This window comes from Dipodomys ordii, unplaced genomic scaffold (genome assembly GCF_000151885.1).
Source record: "Dipodomys ordii isolate 6190 unplaced genomic scaffold, Dord_2.0 Scaffold234, whole genome shotgun sequence".
Classification (NCBI taxonomy): domain Eukaryota; kingdom Metazoa; phylum Chordata; class Mammalia; order Rodentia; family Heteromyidae; genus Dipodomys; species Dipodomys ordii.
Window position 1 is genome coordinate 1593266 of NW_012267450.1, and position 16499 is coordinate 1609764.

Here is a 16499-nt window from a genome sequence, read left to right on the forward strand (position 1 = left end):
CTAGAGACTTATCTCCAATTAACCACCAAAAAAGCTAGAAGTGGAGCTGTGGCTCAAGTGGTAAAGCACAGACCTGAGGGGGTGGGGGAAGGCTCAGGCCCTGAGTACAAGCCCCAAGACGGGCATACACAGACAAAAATAAATTCATATATATTATGCCCTTCCTTCACTAAATATACAAGGCCCACTGGCCTTGTGGTGGAAGAGGTGGCAGAGTCCTGACAGCTAAGGTCACAGTGTCTTGAAGGTAATGTTAGGTACAGACGTGGTAATATTTGATAACATTTGATCATCTTATCTACAGATTATATACAGGCAGGTCCTCAGCCTGATGGGTTCCTCGGGTCCCTAACAAATGTGTGTTTCAGGCACTCGACCCAGCATGCCTCTGAAACTCAGAAGAACAACCTGAAGCTTACAAATGAATGAAACCATGGAAGCAGAGATTGTTCTGTAATTGGCTCCCAGGTGCAGCATGCCCTTGACCAGGTTACTCCAGCTGCCCTGTCTGGTAGAGACCAGGCACGTCATAATCTTTCTAATCTGGGTTTTAGCAGTCCCAAGTGAGCAGTAGAGCCTCAAGGAAAGTCAGTGTGGCTTTCAGAAATGGTGGGGGAATGGATATTGACTCCATGTTCTCAAGTAAGGTGTGCTCAAATCCAATCTCAACCCTGTCCTGCCCCAGTCTGAGGCGGTAGACTAAGGAAACTCCAGGTGACCAGACAAAATATGCTTGCAGGACCAAAGTTTCCCCCTTCCCACACTCAGGGCAGAATGAGAGTGGAAGAGCAGCCTGGTACTTTCTGGAGCCAAATAACAGACACACAAACCCTAAGATAGCTTGTTTTATAGTGAAATCTCACACTTCTCTGACATTTAAGGATAGGGACCTTTAATATAAACCTAAGCCTCTGTGTTCCTATGAATCTTTGCAAACTCTGGGAAGTTGAGCAATCTCATGTAAACTCAAGAAAAGCAGGTAAACACTTTTCCAGAGAGCTCTGTACACAAAGAACTAAGTGTGTTAATCATTCCATTCCTTGCTGAACAGACAGACCTACTGGAAATTGGATCTGGATGGTGATCTCTAACTAACCATGCATGGATGTGTTTTGTTTACCTCCTGTAATAGTTTTAAGATACAGAAACTTACCAAGCACTCACTGGTGGCTCATACCTGTATACCTAGCTACTCAGGAGGCTGATATCTGAGGATTATGGTTTGAAGCCAGCCCAGGCAAAAAAGCTCATGAGACTCTATTTCCAGTTAACTACCAAAAAGCTGGAAGGGGAGCTGTGCCTCAAGTGGTGGAGTGCCAGCCTTGAGCAAAAAAGGTAAGGGATCTCACCTATGGCCTGAGATCCTCATATCTTAACTCTCCTGAGTAGCTTGGATTATAGATATGAGCCACCAGTACTCAGTCCAAAGTTTTCATTTAGGTCAAAGTCCTTGGGATATTAGAGCACAGAACACCCAGTACCATGGACAGTCAGCATACCATTTGTAGATTAAAAAAAAAAATTGCCTGGGGCTGGGGAGGTGGCTCAGTGGGGTAGAGTGCTTGCCTTGCATGCATGAGGCCCTGGGTTTGATTCCTCAGCACCACATAAGCAATAAAGAAAAAAGCCGGAAGTGGCACTGTGGCTCAAGTGGTAGAGTGCCAGCCTTGAGCTGAAGAGCTGAGGGACAGCGCCCAGGCCCAGAGTTCAGGCCCCACGACCAGACCCCCCCCAAAAAAAATTACCCATAAGCTGAGTAGTACTGGTGACTCACACCTATAATCCTAACTATTCAGGAGGCTGAGATCTGAGGATCACGATCATTGTCTAAAGCCAGCCTGGGCAAGGAAGTTCATGATACTTTTCACATAACCATAAAAAGAAAAAGAAAAAAAAAACCCTGGGAGTAGAGCTGTAGCTGTAAAGTGGTAAAGTGTTAGCATGAACAGAAAAGTTCAGGGACAGTGCCCAGGCCCTGAGCTCAAGCTGCACGACCAAAAACAAAACAAAGAAACAAAAAACCCATTACCCATAGTGTGGATGCAGCACAAAATGCACACAGCAAAATCAAATTCTGAGTGCTCCCAAGCCTACCTACTGAAGCAAAAATGTACATGAACAATAACAGGGAGAAGAGAGGTCTAAGTCCATCTTCCTACGGGAAGAAACACTGTGTGGGGGAGGCAAGCGAAGAGCTGGACCCTCAGAGTCAGAGGTGGAGGATGAGAGCCTGTCTTGGTATACAGTAGGAAGGCAACTAGAAAAACACTGGAGGAGAAAATTGAAGTTGAAGAAGAATGACTATAACATAGGTGTTGGGTTGGGAAGCTGAGTCAGGAAGATTCTAAATACAAAGCCATCCTGGACTAATTTTTTAAAAAGAGAGAGAGACGTTGTTGGAAAAGATACGGATTGGAAGTTTGAGGCCAATGAAGTAGGTAGAAGGTCACTAACCCTGGGGAGGAGGAGAAGGCGGCTGGATGTATTTAGGAAATGTTTACTTTCTCCCAGTTCACTGATGACATAGACGAATTAGAAGTACCTTTTGAATTTAGACATAACAATGAGGAAATGAAGGTAAGTTTGCTGATTTTAAAACCCCCACCTGTCTCTTTTCCCAAGAGTCACTAATTGCTTTAAAAGGCTGCTCTCTTCATTTTGTTTAAGGATGAAGCAGCAATTATTTCACCATTCCCATCTTAAAATTAAGTGGCTGCTCCTATCAGAAAGTAGAATGGCACATGTTAAAGGACAGTAACTACCACTGATCAGGCAGACCAACAATGTTCTCTGAATATGTAGCCTTCTCAGAGATTATGTAGCCTTTCTGAAAGACAGGCATCATTTCCCCAAAGCTACAAGTGAATCCAGGAAAAAGACAGGCAACTTCTATTTCAGGGAGAAAGTACTAAAATCAGGTCCACGTGGCATGAACGTTGCCCTTTCCCCACATTACAGGATCACTAAATACTGGGGAGGTATTTAAATCACATCACTCAATCTCCTCCTTAAGGCAAAAGTCTAAACTCCTAGGTGTCCTATACTCAGAGGCAAGACTTTGAGCCGCACATTGGAGCTTTGTCTTCCCAAGAGGTCTCCTGGGGGCTAAGCCACTTAAAGGGATGAAGCCCAGAAACAAAGTAGGATTTCTTAGACTGTACCCTTTGAGCCTGGGGGGAGGGTTGGGACATACATACTGATGAATGCAAATAGACAACAAAGGCTCGAATACTTTAGGGAAGAAAGTCAACTGAAATCTGTCCCTTGGAATATTCTAATCAATCAGACTGATGTTTTTTGTCTAGGCTTCAATGCTGTTGATATAGCAAAGATGACAACACTTTGACAATATAATTACAAGTGTCAATCTTCCTAAAATAAATTAAACCTGGAAACATTCAGAGAGGAAGAGTATAGACACACAAGTTAATTATATCTCATAACCTCATTCCGAATGTATGTGTTACCCTAGCATGAGGCATTGTTAGAAAGAAATTGTAGTTCATCTGTTACATAAGCTATTTTTAAATATAGGACTAATTGATTTTGTCAATATGAGAAGTTGGGGAAAACAGTTTTCAGTGTAATTCTTAGTGATTATTTCTACCACCTAACAAACTTTTCTTGGTGATACATTTTCTTTTTATTAGTAGTAGTGGTAGTATTTATTTTAAATGTGATGAATAGGGGGTTTACAGTTATATAAGGAAGGTAATGAATACATTTCTGTTTGAACAGTTACCCCTTCTCTCATTTTCTCATTGGAAATACATTTTAATTTTTACTTCTGTAGCTCTTAGAAGAGTTGCCAATAAAAATCCTAAATAAGACTGGCATTGGAAGCTGAGGGGTGTTTCCCAATGCTAGAGACCCAGAGATGACTAGGTTTGGTTGTGAACTCAACTTTCTGATTACAAAACAGATGAGGTTTACATCACAGAACCAGGCTAATATTTTTATTTTATTTTAAATATTTACTGCAGTCAGGCACCAGTGGCTCACATCTGTAATCCTAGCTACTCAGGAGGCTGAGATCTGAGGATCACAGTTCAAAGCCAGCCCAGGCAGGAAAGTCTGTGAGATTCTTATCTGCAAATAACTATCAGAAAACCAAAAGTGGTGCTGTAGCTCAAGTGGCTCAAGAGCACTTACCTTGAGCTGAAGAGCTGAGGGACAGCACCCAGGACCAGAGTTCAAGCCCCACCACCGACCAAAACAAACAAACAAAAATTTACTGCAAAGAAATCAATAAAGCAAACTGGGGAGGGGTCAAAAGTAAACGCTTTTAATAGGGCACCAGTGGCTCATACCTGTAATCCTAGCTACTTAGGAGGCTGAAATCTCAGGATTGCAGTTCAAAGCCAGCTTTGGCAGAAAAGTCCATGAGACTCTTACTTCTTATTCACCACCAGAAAAACAGAAGTGGCACTGTGTGGGGGCTTGAGCAAAAAGAGCTCAGGGACAGCCCCCAGGCTCTGAGTTCAATCCTCATCACCGACAGACCAAAAAAAAAAAACTAAATGCTTTCAACCCTTCCAGAAACCCCCATTCCCTGTTCTCATACCGCAACAACCTACTATCCTCAGGTTTGTCCTCATAGGCTATGAACTGCATGACTCCAGCAGTGCCATTTACAAACACTATGTTAGGAGGATTCAAAGGATGGATGCATCTTGGCCACCCCAGTGGTGACTCATTTGTGATTTTCAAAACCCAAAAGTTGTACAAAATTAATATTATCAGTAAAAAAGAGTCAAGACCACCCACAGAAGGATACTTCTTCATGCCCATATACTACTGACAAGATCGGATCTAAAACTTTTATTAAACTTACTGGCCAGTTCTTATAAGATAAAACAAGATTATAATAGTGACCCAGCAAAAGAAATCATCAAGAAAATGAAAAGAGAATTTACATACTGCAGAACATCTGTGCAAACTACTCATCTAATGGAAGATCAATATCCTGACTATGTATTTATATATCTATAATAAATAAGTGTATATATTTATATATAACAGTTATGTGCAAACAATTCAGCTAATGAAGGATTCATATCCTGACTACATATATATATTACATATCATATTATGCATATACTATATATTACTCAACCTAACTGCAAAACCCAATTTAAAATAGGCAAATGACCTGAGTGGACATTTCTTTAGAAAAGACATTCAACTGGCCATCAAGTATATGAAAAATGCTCATTAATGATCATCAGGGAAACACCAAACAATAACACAGCATGACACAGCAACTTACCCCAGTTAGAATAGCTGTTATCAAAAAGGCAAAAACAGCAAATGCTGGGCAGGATGTGTTGAAAGCAGAACTCTCACACACTGTTGATGAGGCTGTAAACTGATACAGCTTTTATGGCAAATATATAGAGACTCTTCCAAAAACTAGAGCTACAGCTGCCAGATGACATGGCAATTCCACTGCTGAGCCTACCCAAAAAGGAAGGAAGCCCAGCCTGGGCATCTGCATGTCTATTGGAGCACTATTCACAGCAGCCAAAATACACACCAGACCTCAGTGTCCATCAACAAATGAGCAGAGAAAACATGAAATGTAGACACAATGGAGTACTATTGGCCATAAAAACAATGAAATTTTATAATTTGTAGAAACATGGAAGTAATATAAGCCAGGCACCAGAAGATAAATATTATTTCTCTCTCTCTCTCTCTCTCTCCACACACACACACACACACACACACACACACACACCACTTTATATATATATATATATATATATACACATATATATACACACATATATATGTAATCCCATAAATGTATACAATTATTGTGTCAACTGAAATTTTATTATTTTTTGTCAGCCATGGGACTTGAACCCAGGACCTGGGCACTGTCCCTGAAATTTTCTACTCAAGGCTAGCACTCTACCCCTTAGAGCCTCAGTTCCACAGACTTTCCTCCCTGGGCTGGCTATGAACCACAATCCTGAGATCTCAGCCTCCTAAGTAGCTAGAATTACAGGCATTAGCCACCAATGCCCAGCTGAAAAAACATTTTAAATTATGATGCTTTCATACATATCACCTCGTTGAGGGCAAGGCTATACCATACTGCTGCCAACATAGCACCTGGATGAGGTCAAGAAGACAAGAAAAAAAGTGTGTGAAATCAGAAAGTGTTCATCTAGAACTCATAGACCATAGAAGACTACTCTGAACTAATCTAAGGTTATTGGAAATTTTTGCTTAGATGAATAGGATATCATTAATGGATTTCAAGTAGAGAGGGGACAATTGTGATCAGAGTTTTAAATGATCATATAGGCACAGAGAGAGGAAAAAAACTATTCTCAAGGGCTATACACAGGAGAAAGGCCTGGATTAGACAGATATGAAGAAATGGGGGCCAGGAGAGAAACCTAGAAACTTCAGTAAAGTCGCTCAGTAGCAGCTTTGGGAGAATACAGGGAAGGTGGTTGTCAGTATCACTGACTAAGACAGAAATTAAGGTAGGGCTTTCTGGGAGGGTAGGCTGCTTAGCCTTGGCAATTGGATCTATAAATGCTGGAACCTAGCAGAGAATTTGGGGATTAAGAATACAGATTTAGAAGACAATAGCATAAATATTGTCATTGCACTTTTTAGGTGTGGATAAAGTGCCTTAGGATTCTTCATAGAAGAAGAGTGAGTCCTCAACCAAGCCTAGGAGACATCCATGTCCAGTTTCAAACAAGAGGACTGAGGAGCAGGAAGAGCCACTGAGGAGAGATATCCTGGTGCTTCTTGGAAAGGAAAACAATCAAGCAAAAGCCAATCTTCCTAAACATCTGCCATTTTCAAATTCAACCATTTTATTGGAATATGCTTCTAAGCCCAAAGTAAATCCCTCTTGAGACTGAAGCTGCACATTGAAATAGACTTTCAAAACAGAACCAGCCTCAAAATAAATGGCCAGTCTGCCTACAGCCTTTGGAAACGTATCAGAAAGGGAGAGAAACAAACTGTGGGAGTTGAAAGGCAGATGAGGATCAGAGACTGAGGCCTATATTCCCAAGACTTTCTGGACCAGGAAGCCCGCTCTAGTAGCTTATGGTCAAAAGATTTTACAGATTTTACACTAGGCAGATACCCAAGAATACAAAGAGTTGCTGGCCCAGATGGAGTATCTACCTTACATCTGAAGGAAAAACAGAATACAAATTTTACAGATTTTACACTAGGCAGATACCCAAGAATACAAGGAGTTGCTGGCCCAGATGGAGTATCTACCTTACATCTGAAGGAAAAACAGATTTATCTTCCTGGATATAATTTTCTAAGGTTTAATGGTATTATGCAAGATAAAATGGCAAAGTCAGAAGAAAAAGAAATAGTCGAGGAAAGTGTGGTGCCTTCAGCAACCCACAATGAGCAATTTAGGTTGAATAGACTAGATAAAGATCCTCAATATTCATCTGTTCATCTGTGAAAAAGTAAAGATGACTGGGACCTGTCTATACCCAGAGATGTGAATAGCATTAATTTGCAGTGGGGACTAGGTCAGATCATTGGTCAAAACCTTTTTAGGCCATTTGAATATGCAGGCTATCGAAGGACTCAGTTTATGGATTTTCTACTGATATGGGTCATCTTTCTTAAAACATACCTGCCTTCGAACTCAAGCCTACTCAAAGTGCTAACCTTGTGGTAGTACTATTTGAAGAAATGTCTTAAAAATTAATTCAGACTTTTTTTTAACAAAATTGACAGATCAGAAACAGACTTTTAGGCATAAATATGTATTTTCTCAGAATAAAATTCTGTAGAGAAAGTACAAGTTCAACCAGTAAGAGTTCATGAGTAAGGCAAATGCTACCATATTTCTGTGTTACAGAAGATGTCTGCATTTTTAAAGGAAAGATAATGAGTATCAAATTGCTAATGGCATGTACAATCCACAGAATAAATTAAAAGAGTGATGCTACAGTTTATTTGAAACATGTCTTTACAATACATGCGTAATCAAATCTTTTGCAACCATTTAAAATCAGTGGTAAAAAAGATTACATACTCACCTAAAATGATGTTAATGGGACTAGAATTTATGAAAATTACTTAAGAGAATATAAAAAAACTGACCTCTTTAGAGCCAAAGAAAAGGGTTCCAGCTAAAACTTGAACTAAAAGAAGGAAGGGAGCGATCGATGGAGGCAGGGAGGGAAGGAGAAAGAGGAGGGAAGCACAGAGAGAAAGAAGAAAGGAGATGGGAAGGAGGAAGAAGGGGAAGAAAAAGGAGAGAGGAAAGAGGAATGAGGGAAAGGAAGAAGAAAGGAGGAAGGAAGGAATTATAAAAGGAGGCAAGAGAGAAGTGGGAAGGAGAAGGGAAAGAAGGGAGGGGAGCAGGAGGGAAGGAAAGGAAGGGAAGTTGCAGGGAGGAGGAAAGGAAGAGAGGGAGAGGGAGGGAGGAAAGAATGAAGGAAGGAAGGAAGAAAGGAAAGGAAGGAGGGAAGGAGGGAGGGAAAGAGAAGGGGAGGGGCGGGGGAGGGAGGAAGGGAAGAAAGGAAGAAGGAAAAGGAAAAAGAAGGAAGACTTTTGAACAGATTCTAAAATCTGCGGGAGTGTTTGGAATTTATGGTGAGGGCAATGGAGAGAACTAAGATTAAAGAATCTATCTAAAAGAAGCTGCTGTTTTAGAAGAGTGTCCTTGGCTATACACAGGAATCCAGACTCAACTTTTCTATTCATGTAAATGAAGTAAAACCAAGAATTAGAACTTTCCACAGAAGCAATATCATCAAGAATACTCCCCCCCTACACACATACACTCAAGCCCATAAAGATCTAAGACCAGTCCTCATTCTCTCCATAACACCATATGCTGATTCTTTTGATGGCATTGAAACATATCACAAAAAATGAAGGGGGGAGGAGGGGAAGGAGAGAGAGAAAGAGACTGATAGTGAAACCACCGAAAAAGCTAAAGGGTTTTTCCTCAGTGCTCTGAGTTGATTAAAAGTCAACATATCTGAATAGTCTACAATGTAAGTAAGTGGGCTAACTGGTACTCTTTTATTGTTTCACCTACAGCAGAAATGAAGAATTTTTGACATTCTAAAAAAATGCAGTTATTAAACAATATGCTAACGTAAGCTGCCCTTCTGTGCAGATAAATAGCTGTATCTTGGCAGGGAACTAGGAATAGGAATTCTGTTGGGAATGATTACCCATATTCTTAACTTCTCAATCCAACCTGTGGCATCAGTTAAAAATCCAAGTGGGGGATCTTCCTGAGAGCTTCCATCAATACTAAACCATTTCTCTTTTCATAGAAGAACCAATGAAGTCAGCAAGACCTTAAATGGTCTTAAGCAACACTAAAGGTCTCAGACAATACACAAACAACAGAGATCCTATAATATATGGTTGTGTTGCCATCAAAACATGGGATTTTCTAGCGCCCAGATAACCTCTGTGCTTTAAGCAAGTAATCCATCAAGAGAGTTCTGAGAACGCTTTTATCGAAAGCTTTGAAGTGTTCTTTTATAAAATAATTTTTCTTTTTTGAAATACTTTTATTGAGATTAGGTGATTACATAAATTTCACATATCTCACAGTATTGTGGAATAGTGATACTTAGTTAAAGTCAAAAACACATTTTAACCTTCACAAGGGAAACTGTCATTCATTATCATGGTCTATAAAGTTTGTGAATTCTATGAGCTTTGACAATACAAGTATTTCTTCCACATCAGGTCAATCCTACTTTCTTGACTTCACTAAGACCTTCCTTGTCCACAAAGCCACTTCCAGATTTTTCTGTGATTAATTGGAAATTATAGACTTTACTGCCCATGTTGGCTTCAAACCACAATCCTCAGATCTCAGCCTCCTGAGTAACTAGGATTACAGGTGTGAGCCACCAGTGCCTGGCTCTAGAGCTTTACTTTTGCCAGAGCCTTCATCTCAATTTCCTAGAAGTCTTCTGGAAGAGAAAGAGGTGTTACCTCCATAAGCTGTCTCCACCACCCCAGGGTTGCCATGAAGAGGACAGGGCATCCTATCACTGGGATGGTGCCTCTCCCTCCCTCTCTGCCTAATCTGTCCCCTTTTGCCTCTGTCCTGGTGACAATGCTAATCAGATTTCACTTACAGAACACAGTGTGCTTATTGTTCAAATAAGTGCCCACAGGAAACACTGGGACAAAATAGAATTAGCTGTGTCCTTATTCCTTCTAAAAGTTCACCAGCATTTCCCCTCTAACACATAGCTCCACAATCAAACACAATCACAGGGTCATGACAGAGTCTAAGACAAACAGACATAAAGCAACCTTGTGGACAGCACAAAGGTATTGTACCATCATGGAGTCAACAAAAGGACAAACAAACATGACAGGTAGGCTATGGGTGCTGGTGGCTCATGCCTGTAATCCTAGCTACTCAGGAGGCTAAGATCTAAGATCAAGGTTCGAAGCCAGCCTGAGCAGAAAAGTTTGTGAGATTCTTATCTCCAATAAACTACTCTCAAAAAAAAAAAAAGCCGGAAGTAATGCTGTAGCTCAAGTGTTGGAGTGTTATTCCTGGGCAAAAGAGACTCAGGGACACACCCAACCCCTAAGTTCAAGCCCCAAGCCTGGCAAAAGAAAAAATAAAGATCAACAGGTGCCTAAAAGGTAATGATCTGAATATCCTCTAAGAGATGCTTGGGGGAAGAGGGGAAAATTCCCTGTGGCTTGTCACTAAAGGCTAGTGAAGATACTATATTATGCATCACAGAATTTTGTCAGGAAAATGACATTCTCCCCACAAACTGACTCATACTCCTAAAAATGAGCACTCAGGTTAAAATTAGTTTTATGACTGAGGGTTTTTTGTTTGTTTGTTTTTTCAAACTAAAGAGCCAAACAATTTTTTGTTCAACTATTAACCACATTCTGAATAGGGTCCAACTGGACTCATTTTGAGTAGCCTTTTCCTAGGACCAATTCTTTCAAGACAACGGGTATTCTCTATAAACTGTTGAGTGCTGGAAAATTTTCAACCTGCAGTTATAAGAATGGTGAAATGATTCAAAACCACACCCTAGCAGATTGTTGGTGATTCACACCTGTAATCCTAGCACTGAGGAGGTTGAGATCTAAGGATCACCATTTAATGCTAGCCCAGGGAGAAAAGTCAGTAAAACTCTTATTTCCAAATAACCACCAAAAAGCCAGAACAGAGCTGTGGCATTAGTTTTATGAAAAAGTAAGGGACAGTGCCTAGAACACAAACCCCAGTACAGAGTATACACACACATACACACACACACACCAAACAAACAAACAAACAAAAATGGAATTGTACTAGTCAGTTTTCTATTGGTGTAACAAATATCTGAGGTAAATCAACTTAAAAGGAAAGATTTATATTGGCTCATAGTTTTGTATGATTGATTCCATAGTGACTTGGCCCTGCTGCTTGGAAAATAGTGTGGAGGGAGCCTATTTCTCCTGGTAGACCTCTCCTATTAAATATTCTGCCAACAGCACCATGATGAGGGCCAACCATTCAACACACGGGTCTTTGGGGGCATTCTAGATCCAAATTCTAGCAGAACTAAAGACAGACTGAAGATACACATGTCCATATTTCATACTTGATAGACTATAATACTTATAAACACAAATTTTATATGCACAAGGAAAACAGACAATCATGTGACTTGCTTTCTGGTGACATTTGTTGTTTTTCAGGGCTCTGGAACCATATTTGCAATGATTTTGAGCTGTATTTATGCTTGCACCAAACTCAAGTGCCTCCTCTTGACTGCCCATAATTAATTATTCACCTTCCACTCTCCTATTACATTTCTACCCAGCTCTTTCCCTCAAAATTATATACTACTGGGGCTGGGAAGGTGGCTCAGTGGTAGAGCACTTGCCTTGCATGTATGAGGCCCTGGGTTCAATTCCTCAGCACCACATAAGCAAAAAAGAAAAAAGCCAGAAGTGGTGCTGTGGCTCAAGTGGTAGAGTGCTAGCCTTGAGCTGAAGAGCTGAGGGACAGCGCTCAGGCCCAGAGTTCAGGCACCACAACCGGACCCAAAAAAAAAAAAGTTTAAAAAAAATTATATACTACTAAACACTATTTCCCATTGATCAACTTATTCACCCAAATACTCATTGAGTTTCTTACTGTATATCAGGCACTATCCTAGGATCTGAGAACATTACAGGTTTGTTTTTTTTTTAAAGTATTAAAATCTTTGCCCCTAAACTGCTTTCAAGACAGAAAGTAAGCTGGGCACCAGTGGCTCATGCCTAAAATCCTAGCCACTCAGAGGGCTGAAGATTGAGATTTGAGGTGAGCCTGGGCAGCAAAGTCCATGAGACTTTTATCTCCAATTAATCACCAGAAAGCCTGAAGTAGAGGTGTGGCTCAAATGATAGAGTGCTAATCTTGAGTGGACACATGCAAGGACAGTACCCAGGCCCTGATTATACAAGCCTTGATGCTAAAAATAAAAAAGACAGAAGGTAAATTGCACTGCACTGTAGTTTTGAAGGTGATAGATACTGTGAATTTGGGAAGGGAAGAAATTAGTTGATCAGAGTTAGGTAGGCTGGGAAAGGAGCTGGTCCAGAAAGTTCAAATAGTTTCAATGTGGGTCTCACCGAGACATTTGAAAATATTGATCCATACTACATAATAAAAGAAGGTTCTACAAAAGTTAGTTGCATCCTGGGACTAAAAGTGATTGTTACTCCAGTCCTGTCCTTCCTCTGTATTTCTGGAGTTGCTTTGGCCCAGTTAAGACTTCATCTGCACAAGCTAAATGAAAGCAAAGACTCACTAGATCCCTGGCTTTTCATGAACCTCCAAGCATTTCCTAAACACCTGGCCACCAGCTTTCTGCACTTAAGAAAGATGCCCTTGCCTTGTGTTTCAATTAATTCATTTGTCACTGCCACTTCTCACCCATGGGTGCCAAGCCTCCTTGCTGCTTCCTGAGATAAATCTCCTCAGGCTTCTTTTTCATTCAGATTGTACAGATTCTAAAAACTCTAAGAGTAGGAGGGATGAAAAGGCTTATTTCAGAAACTTGGCAGCCAAGGGCTGCCACATTTGTTGGAATTCTAGAGCATGAAAAACTTGGCAAGACAAAAGAAAAGAAGGAAAGGAGGGAAGGAGAGAAGGAGGGAGGAGAAGAAGGAAAGAAAGGAAGGAAGCAAGAAAACAAGCAAGTAAGCATAGTCTTAAACAGAATTTGGTTCTAATTTTTAGATTCCTTGGTATCAAAATACACAAGCTGGCTTATTTTTCCTAGTTTCAAAAGGCAATGTTCAGCTGGGCACTGGTGGCTCATGCCTGTAATCCTAGCTACTCAGGAGGCTGAGATCTAAGGATCTCAATTTGAAACCAGCCTGAGTAGGAACGTTTGTGAGACTCTTAGCTCCAGTTTAACACCAAAGAGCCAGAAGTGAACCTGTGGCTCATAATGGTAGAGCATTCCTCTTTGAGCAAAACACCTAAGAGACAAAGCCCAGGCCCCATGCTCAAGCCTCAATGCTGACACACAAATAAAAGTGCTGCTGGGTGCAGGTGGCTCAGGCCTGTAATCCTAGCTACTCAGAAGGCTGAGATCTGAGGATGGCAGTTCAAAGCCAGCCCAAGCAGGAAAGTCTGTGAGACTCTTATCTCCAATAAACCACTCACAAAACCAGAAGTGACTCTGTGGCTCAAGTGGTAGACCATTGGCCTTGAGCTGAAGAGCTGAGGGACAGTGCCCAGGTCCAGAGTTCAAGCCTCAAGAAAAAAAATATATATAGTGCCCACTTTCTAGCTCTCTCTTCTATAGTGACTACCCCTTTTCCAGTCCAATAAGGGTTGCTTTTGTAGAAAACACAGGAACTTGATTAAAGTGGTAGCACATGCAGGTTTCTGAAAGAGGTTACCCTGAGAAAAAAAAAAGGGCTGGGAAGTTAGCTCAGTGGTAGAATGCTTGCCTCGCATGTATGAGGCTCTGGGTTCGATTCTTCAGCACCACATAAGCAGAAAAAAAAAGCCAGAAGTGGTGCTGTGGCTCAAGTGGTAGAGTGCTAGCCTTGAGCTGAAGAGCTGAGGGACAGCTCCCAGGCCCAGAGTTCACACCCCATGACCTTAAAAACAAACAACAACAACAACAGAAAACAGTGACACCCTGTTAAAAAAAAAAAGGAAGCATAGTAATTAATGCCTTCAAATGAATGCCTTCAATCCAAACTTTTCTAGAGGCAAAGGTCAGAAAATCAGCTAGAGGAAAAATGTGAGATGCTACTTAAAACAAAATACCAAAGCAAACTAGAAGTGGTAGGGCATTTGTTTAGCCAAGCATAGAGGCACTCCACTCAAGCCCGAGTATTATAAAAGGAAAATAATATGGCAAAATAAAAAATGTCTAGGTTTATTCCAGTAGAATAAAGCCTTTCTCAGCAGGACTAGTACATTTCAAAAGTCTACAACCTAGCCCCTAGAAAGAGACTTCAATGAAGACATTTAGCAAACTACATGCTGGGAGGAAAAGACCCTGGGGAGATGGTGGAAGCTCCAAATGCTCAGGATCTAATTACTCTTCAATTTCAACCAAAGTGCAATCTGGAGGTCCGTTTTGTTTTTGTTTGGAGGGAGGGTATATGTGCTGTTTGTTTTGCTTTTTCCCGTTCGTTGTTTTTAATTTCTGCTGTGGCTCAGTGACGGCCACTGGGAATTACTCCTCCAGGACCTCTAGGAGCTAGCTTCCTGTAAGGGCTGTTTATGGGACTTGTCATCAGCCAACTGGCAGAACAGAAGAACTGAACGTTAAAATTGTATGACTCAAGCCAGGCTTGAAGTTATAGACCTATAGTCTATATAACCCTGGCTACTGAGGAGGCTACGATCTGAGGATGGAGATTTCAAACTAGCTTGGGCAAACAAATCTGTGAGACTCTTACCTCCAATGACATATCAAAAAGCCTGAAGTGGAGACATGGCTCAAGTAGTAGAGCACCAACTGGGAACAAACCAGCTGAGCAAGAGTGCAAAGCCCTGCATTCAAGCCTCCCTCATAGCACAAATAATAATAAATGAATGAATTTTATGACTCAAAAAGGGCTTTAGGCTTCTTCTAACTCATGGGAATCAGAGCCTGTGGCCAGCTTCCCATATTTGTGGCTCAGGTCCCTTGTAATGCACTCCAAGAGGAACTGTGCTGTTCCTTTAAGATTGCGGCCTGGGCTTTAGGGATTAAGAAAACACAAGTTTCCCAAGATCCCTTGGTATCTGCTGTCAGGCACACATTCAACTTAACTTTCCCATGCATTATACTTTGAGTGCTAAATTAGATGGGCCCTCTAACAAGGAGTAGAGTTTCTCCAGGGAGACCAGCAAAACCAGACTTCCTCAAGTCTACCCCTGCCTAGGGATAGCAATGTCCAAATTCCCTCCCTACCTGAAATATGGGCCCATTTTGGAGAGGAAGCAGAGCGTGGGGTAGGAGGACACAGCCAATTTGCTTGAGTTTACATCCCAGCACCACCTCACTTCACAGCAGTCTGGCTGGTGTCAAGTTATTTAAAACCTCCCACTAGAAATAACAACAGGGACAGAAGGATTTGCTAAGTAGACTAATGAGTTAAGGTTTTTAAAGGACTTACAACAGTTCCCAGCACAAGATAAACATTCTGCAGGTACTCTCTGAGAAAATATGCATTTTTTTGTTGTTGTTCTAGGGTTTGAACTCAGGGCCTAGCACTGTCCCTTAGCTTTTTCTGCTCAAGGTGGTGTTCTACCATCCAACTTTTTGCTAGTTATCTGCCCAGACTGGATGTGAACCATGATCCTCAGATCTCAGCCTCCTCATTATCTAGGATTACAGATGTGAGCCATTAGCAAGCAGCCCCACAGGATTGTTTTTATATAAATAACAACCTATGATTCACTTCACTGCTCTCCGTGTCATGGAAGGGATGTGATTCATAAGGTTTTAGAAATCTGAACAAATGACAAGAATGCAAGTGTTGAAGCACTTAAAAAAAAAAAACCATCTCTGTGTATCACCTTTACCAAAATAAAACAAAAAACCCACATTAAATACCAATCAAGGAGAACATTTTGAAAAGAAACAGGAAACCTTTGCTATGATGGCACCTTGAGCAAAGAGAAACTTTTCCATCAAATCTCTTCGGTGTGTGGGAGGGTGGGGAGGTGGTCATGGGGCCTGAACTCTGAGCCTGGGCCCTGTCCCTCAGCTCTTCAGTTCAAGGCTAGTGCTCTACCAATTGAGCCACAGCGCCACTTCTGGCTTTTTCTGCTTATGCGGTGTTGAGAAATTGAACCCAAGGCCTCATGCATGCAAAAGCAAGCACTCTACCACAGAGCCACCTTCCCAGCCCTTTTCCATCAACTTCTGATTCCACACAATTAAAAGATTTTTTAAGGGGCTGGGAAGGTGGCTCAGTGGTAGAGCACTTGCCTTGCATGCATGAGGCCCTGGGTTCGATTCCTCAGCACCACATAAGCAAAAAGA

At 41.3% G+C, this 16499-nt stretch overlaps 1 protein-coding gene across 1 annotated transcript in view; it reads right to left on the reverse strand.

Moving 5' to 3' along the window:
• The window catches only part of Vopp1 (vesicular, overexpressed in cancer, prosurvival protein 1), a 73524-nt gene extending 63497 nt beyond the window's left edge, over positions 1 to 10027 (reverse strand). The window contains exons 1-3 of the mRNA XM_013035969.1: positions 9976 to 10027; positions 9195 to 9289; positions 5270 to 5377 (exon numbers count right to left, since the gene is read on the reverse strand). Of these exons, the coding sequence (XP_012891423.1) occupies positions 5270 to 5377; positions 9195 to 9289; positions 9976 to 10027 (255 nt within the window). The remainder of the gene's footprint in view (positions 1 to 5269; positions 5378 to 9194; positions 9290 to 9975) is intronic.
• Positions 10028 to 16499: the final 6472 nt, after the last annotated feature.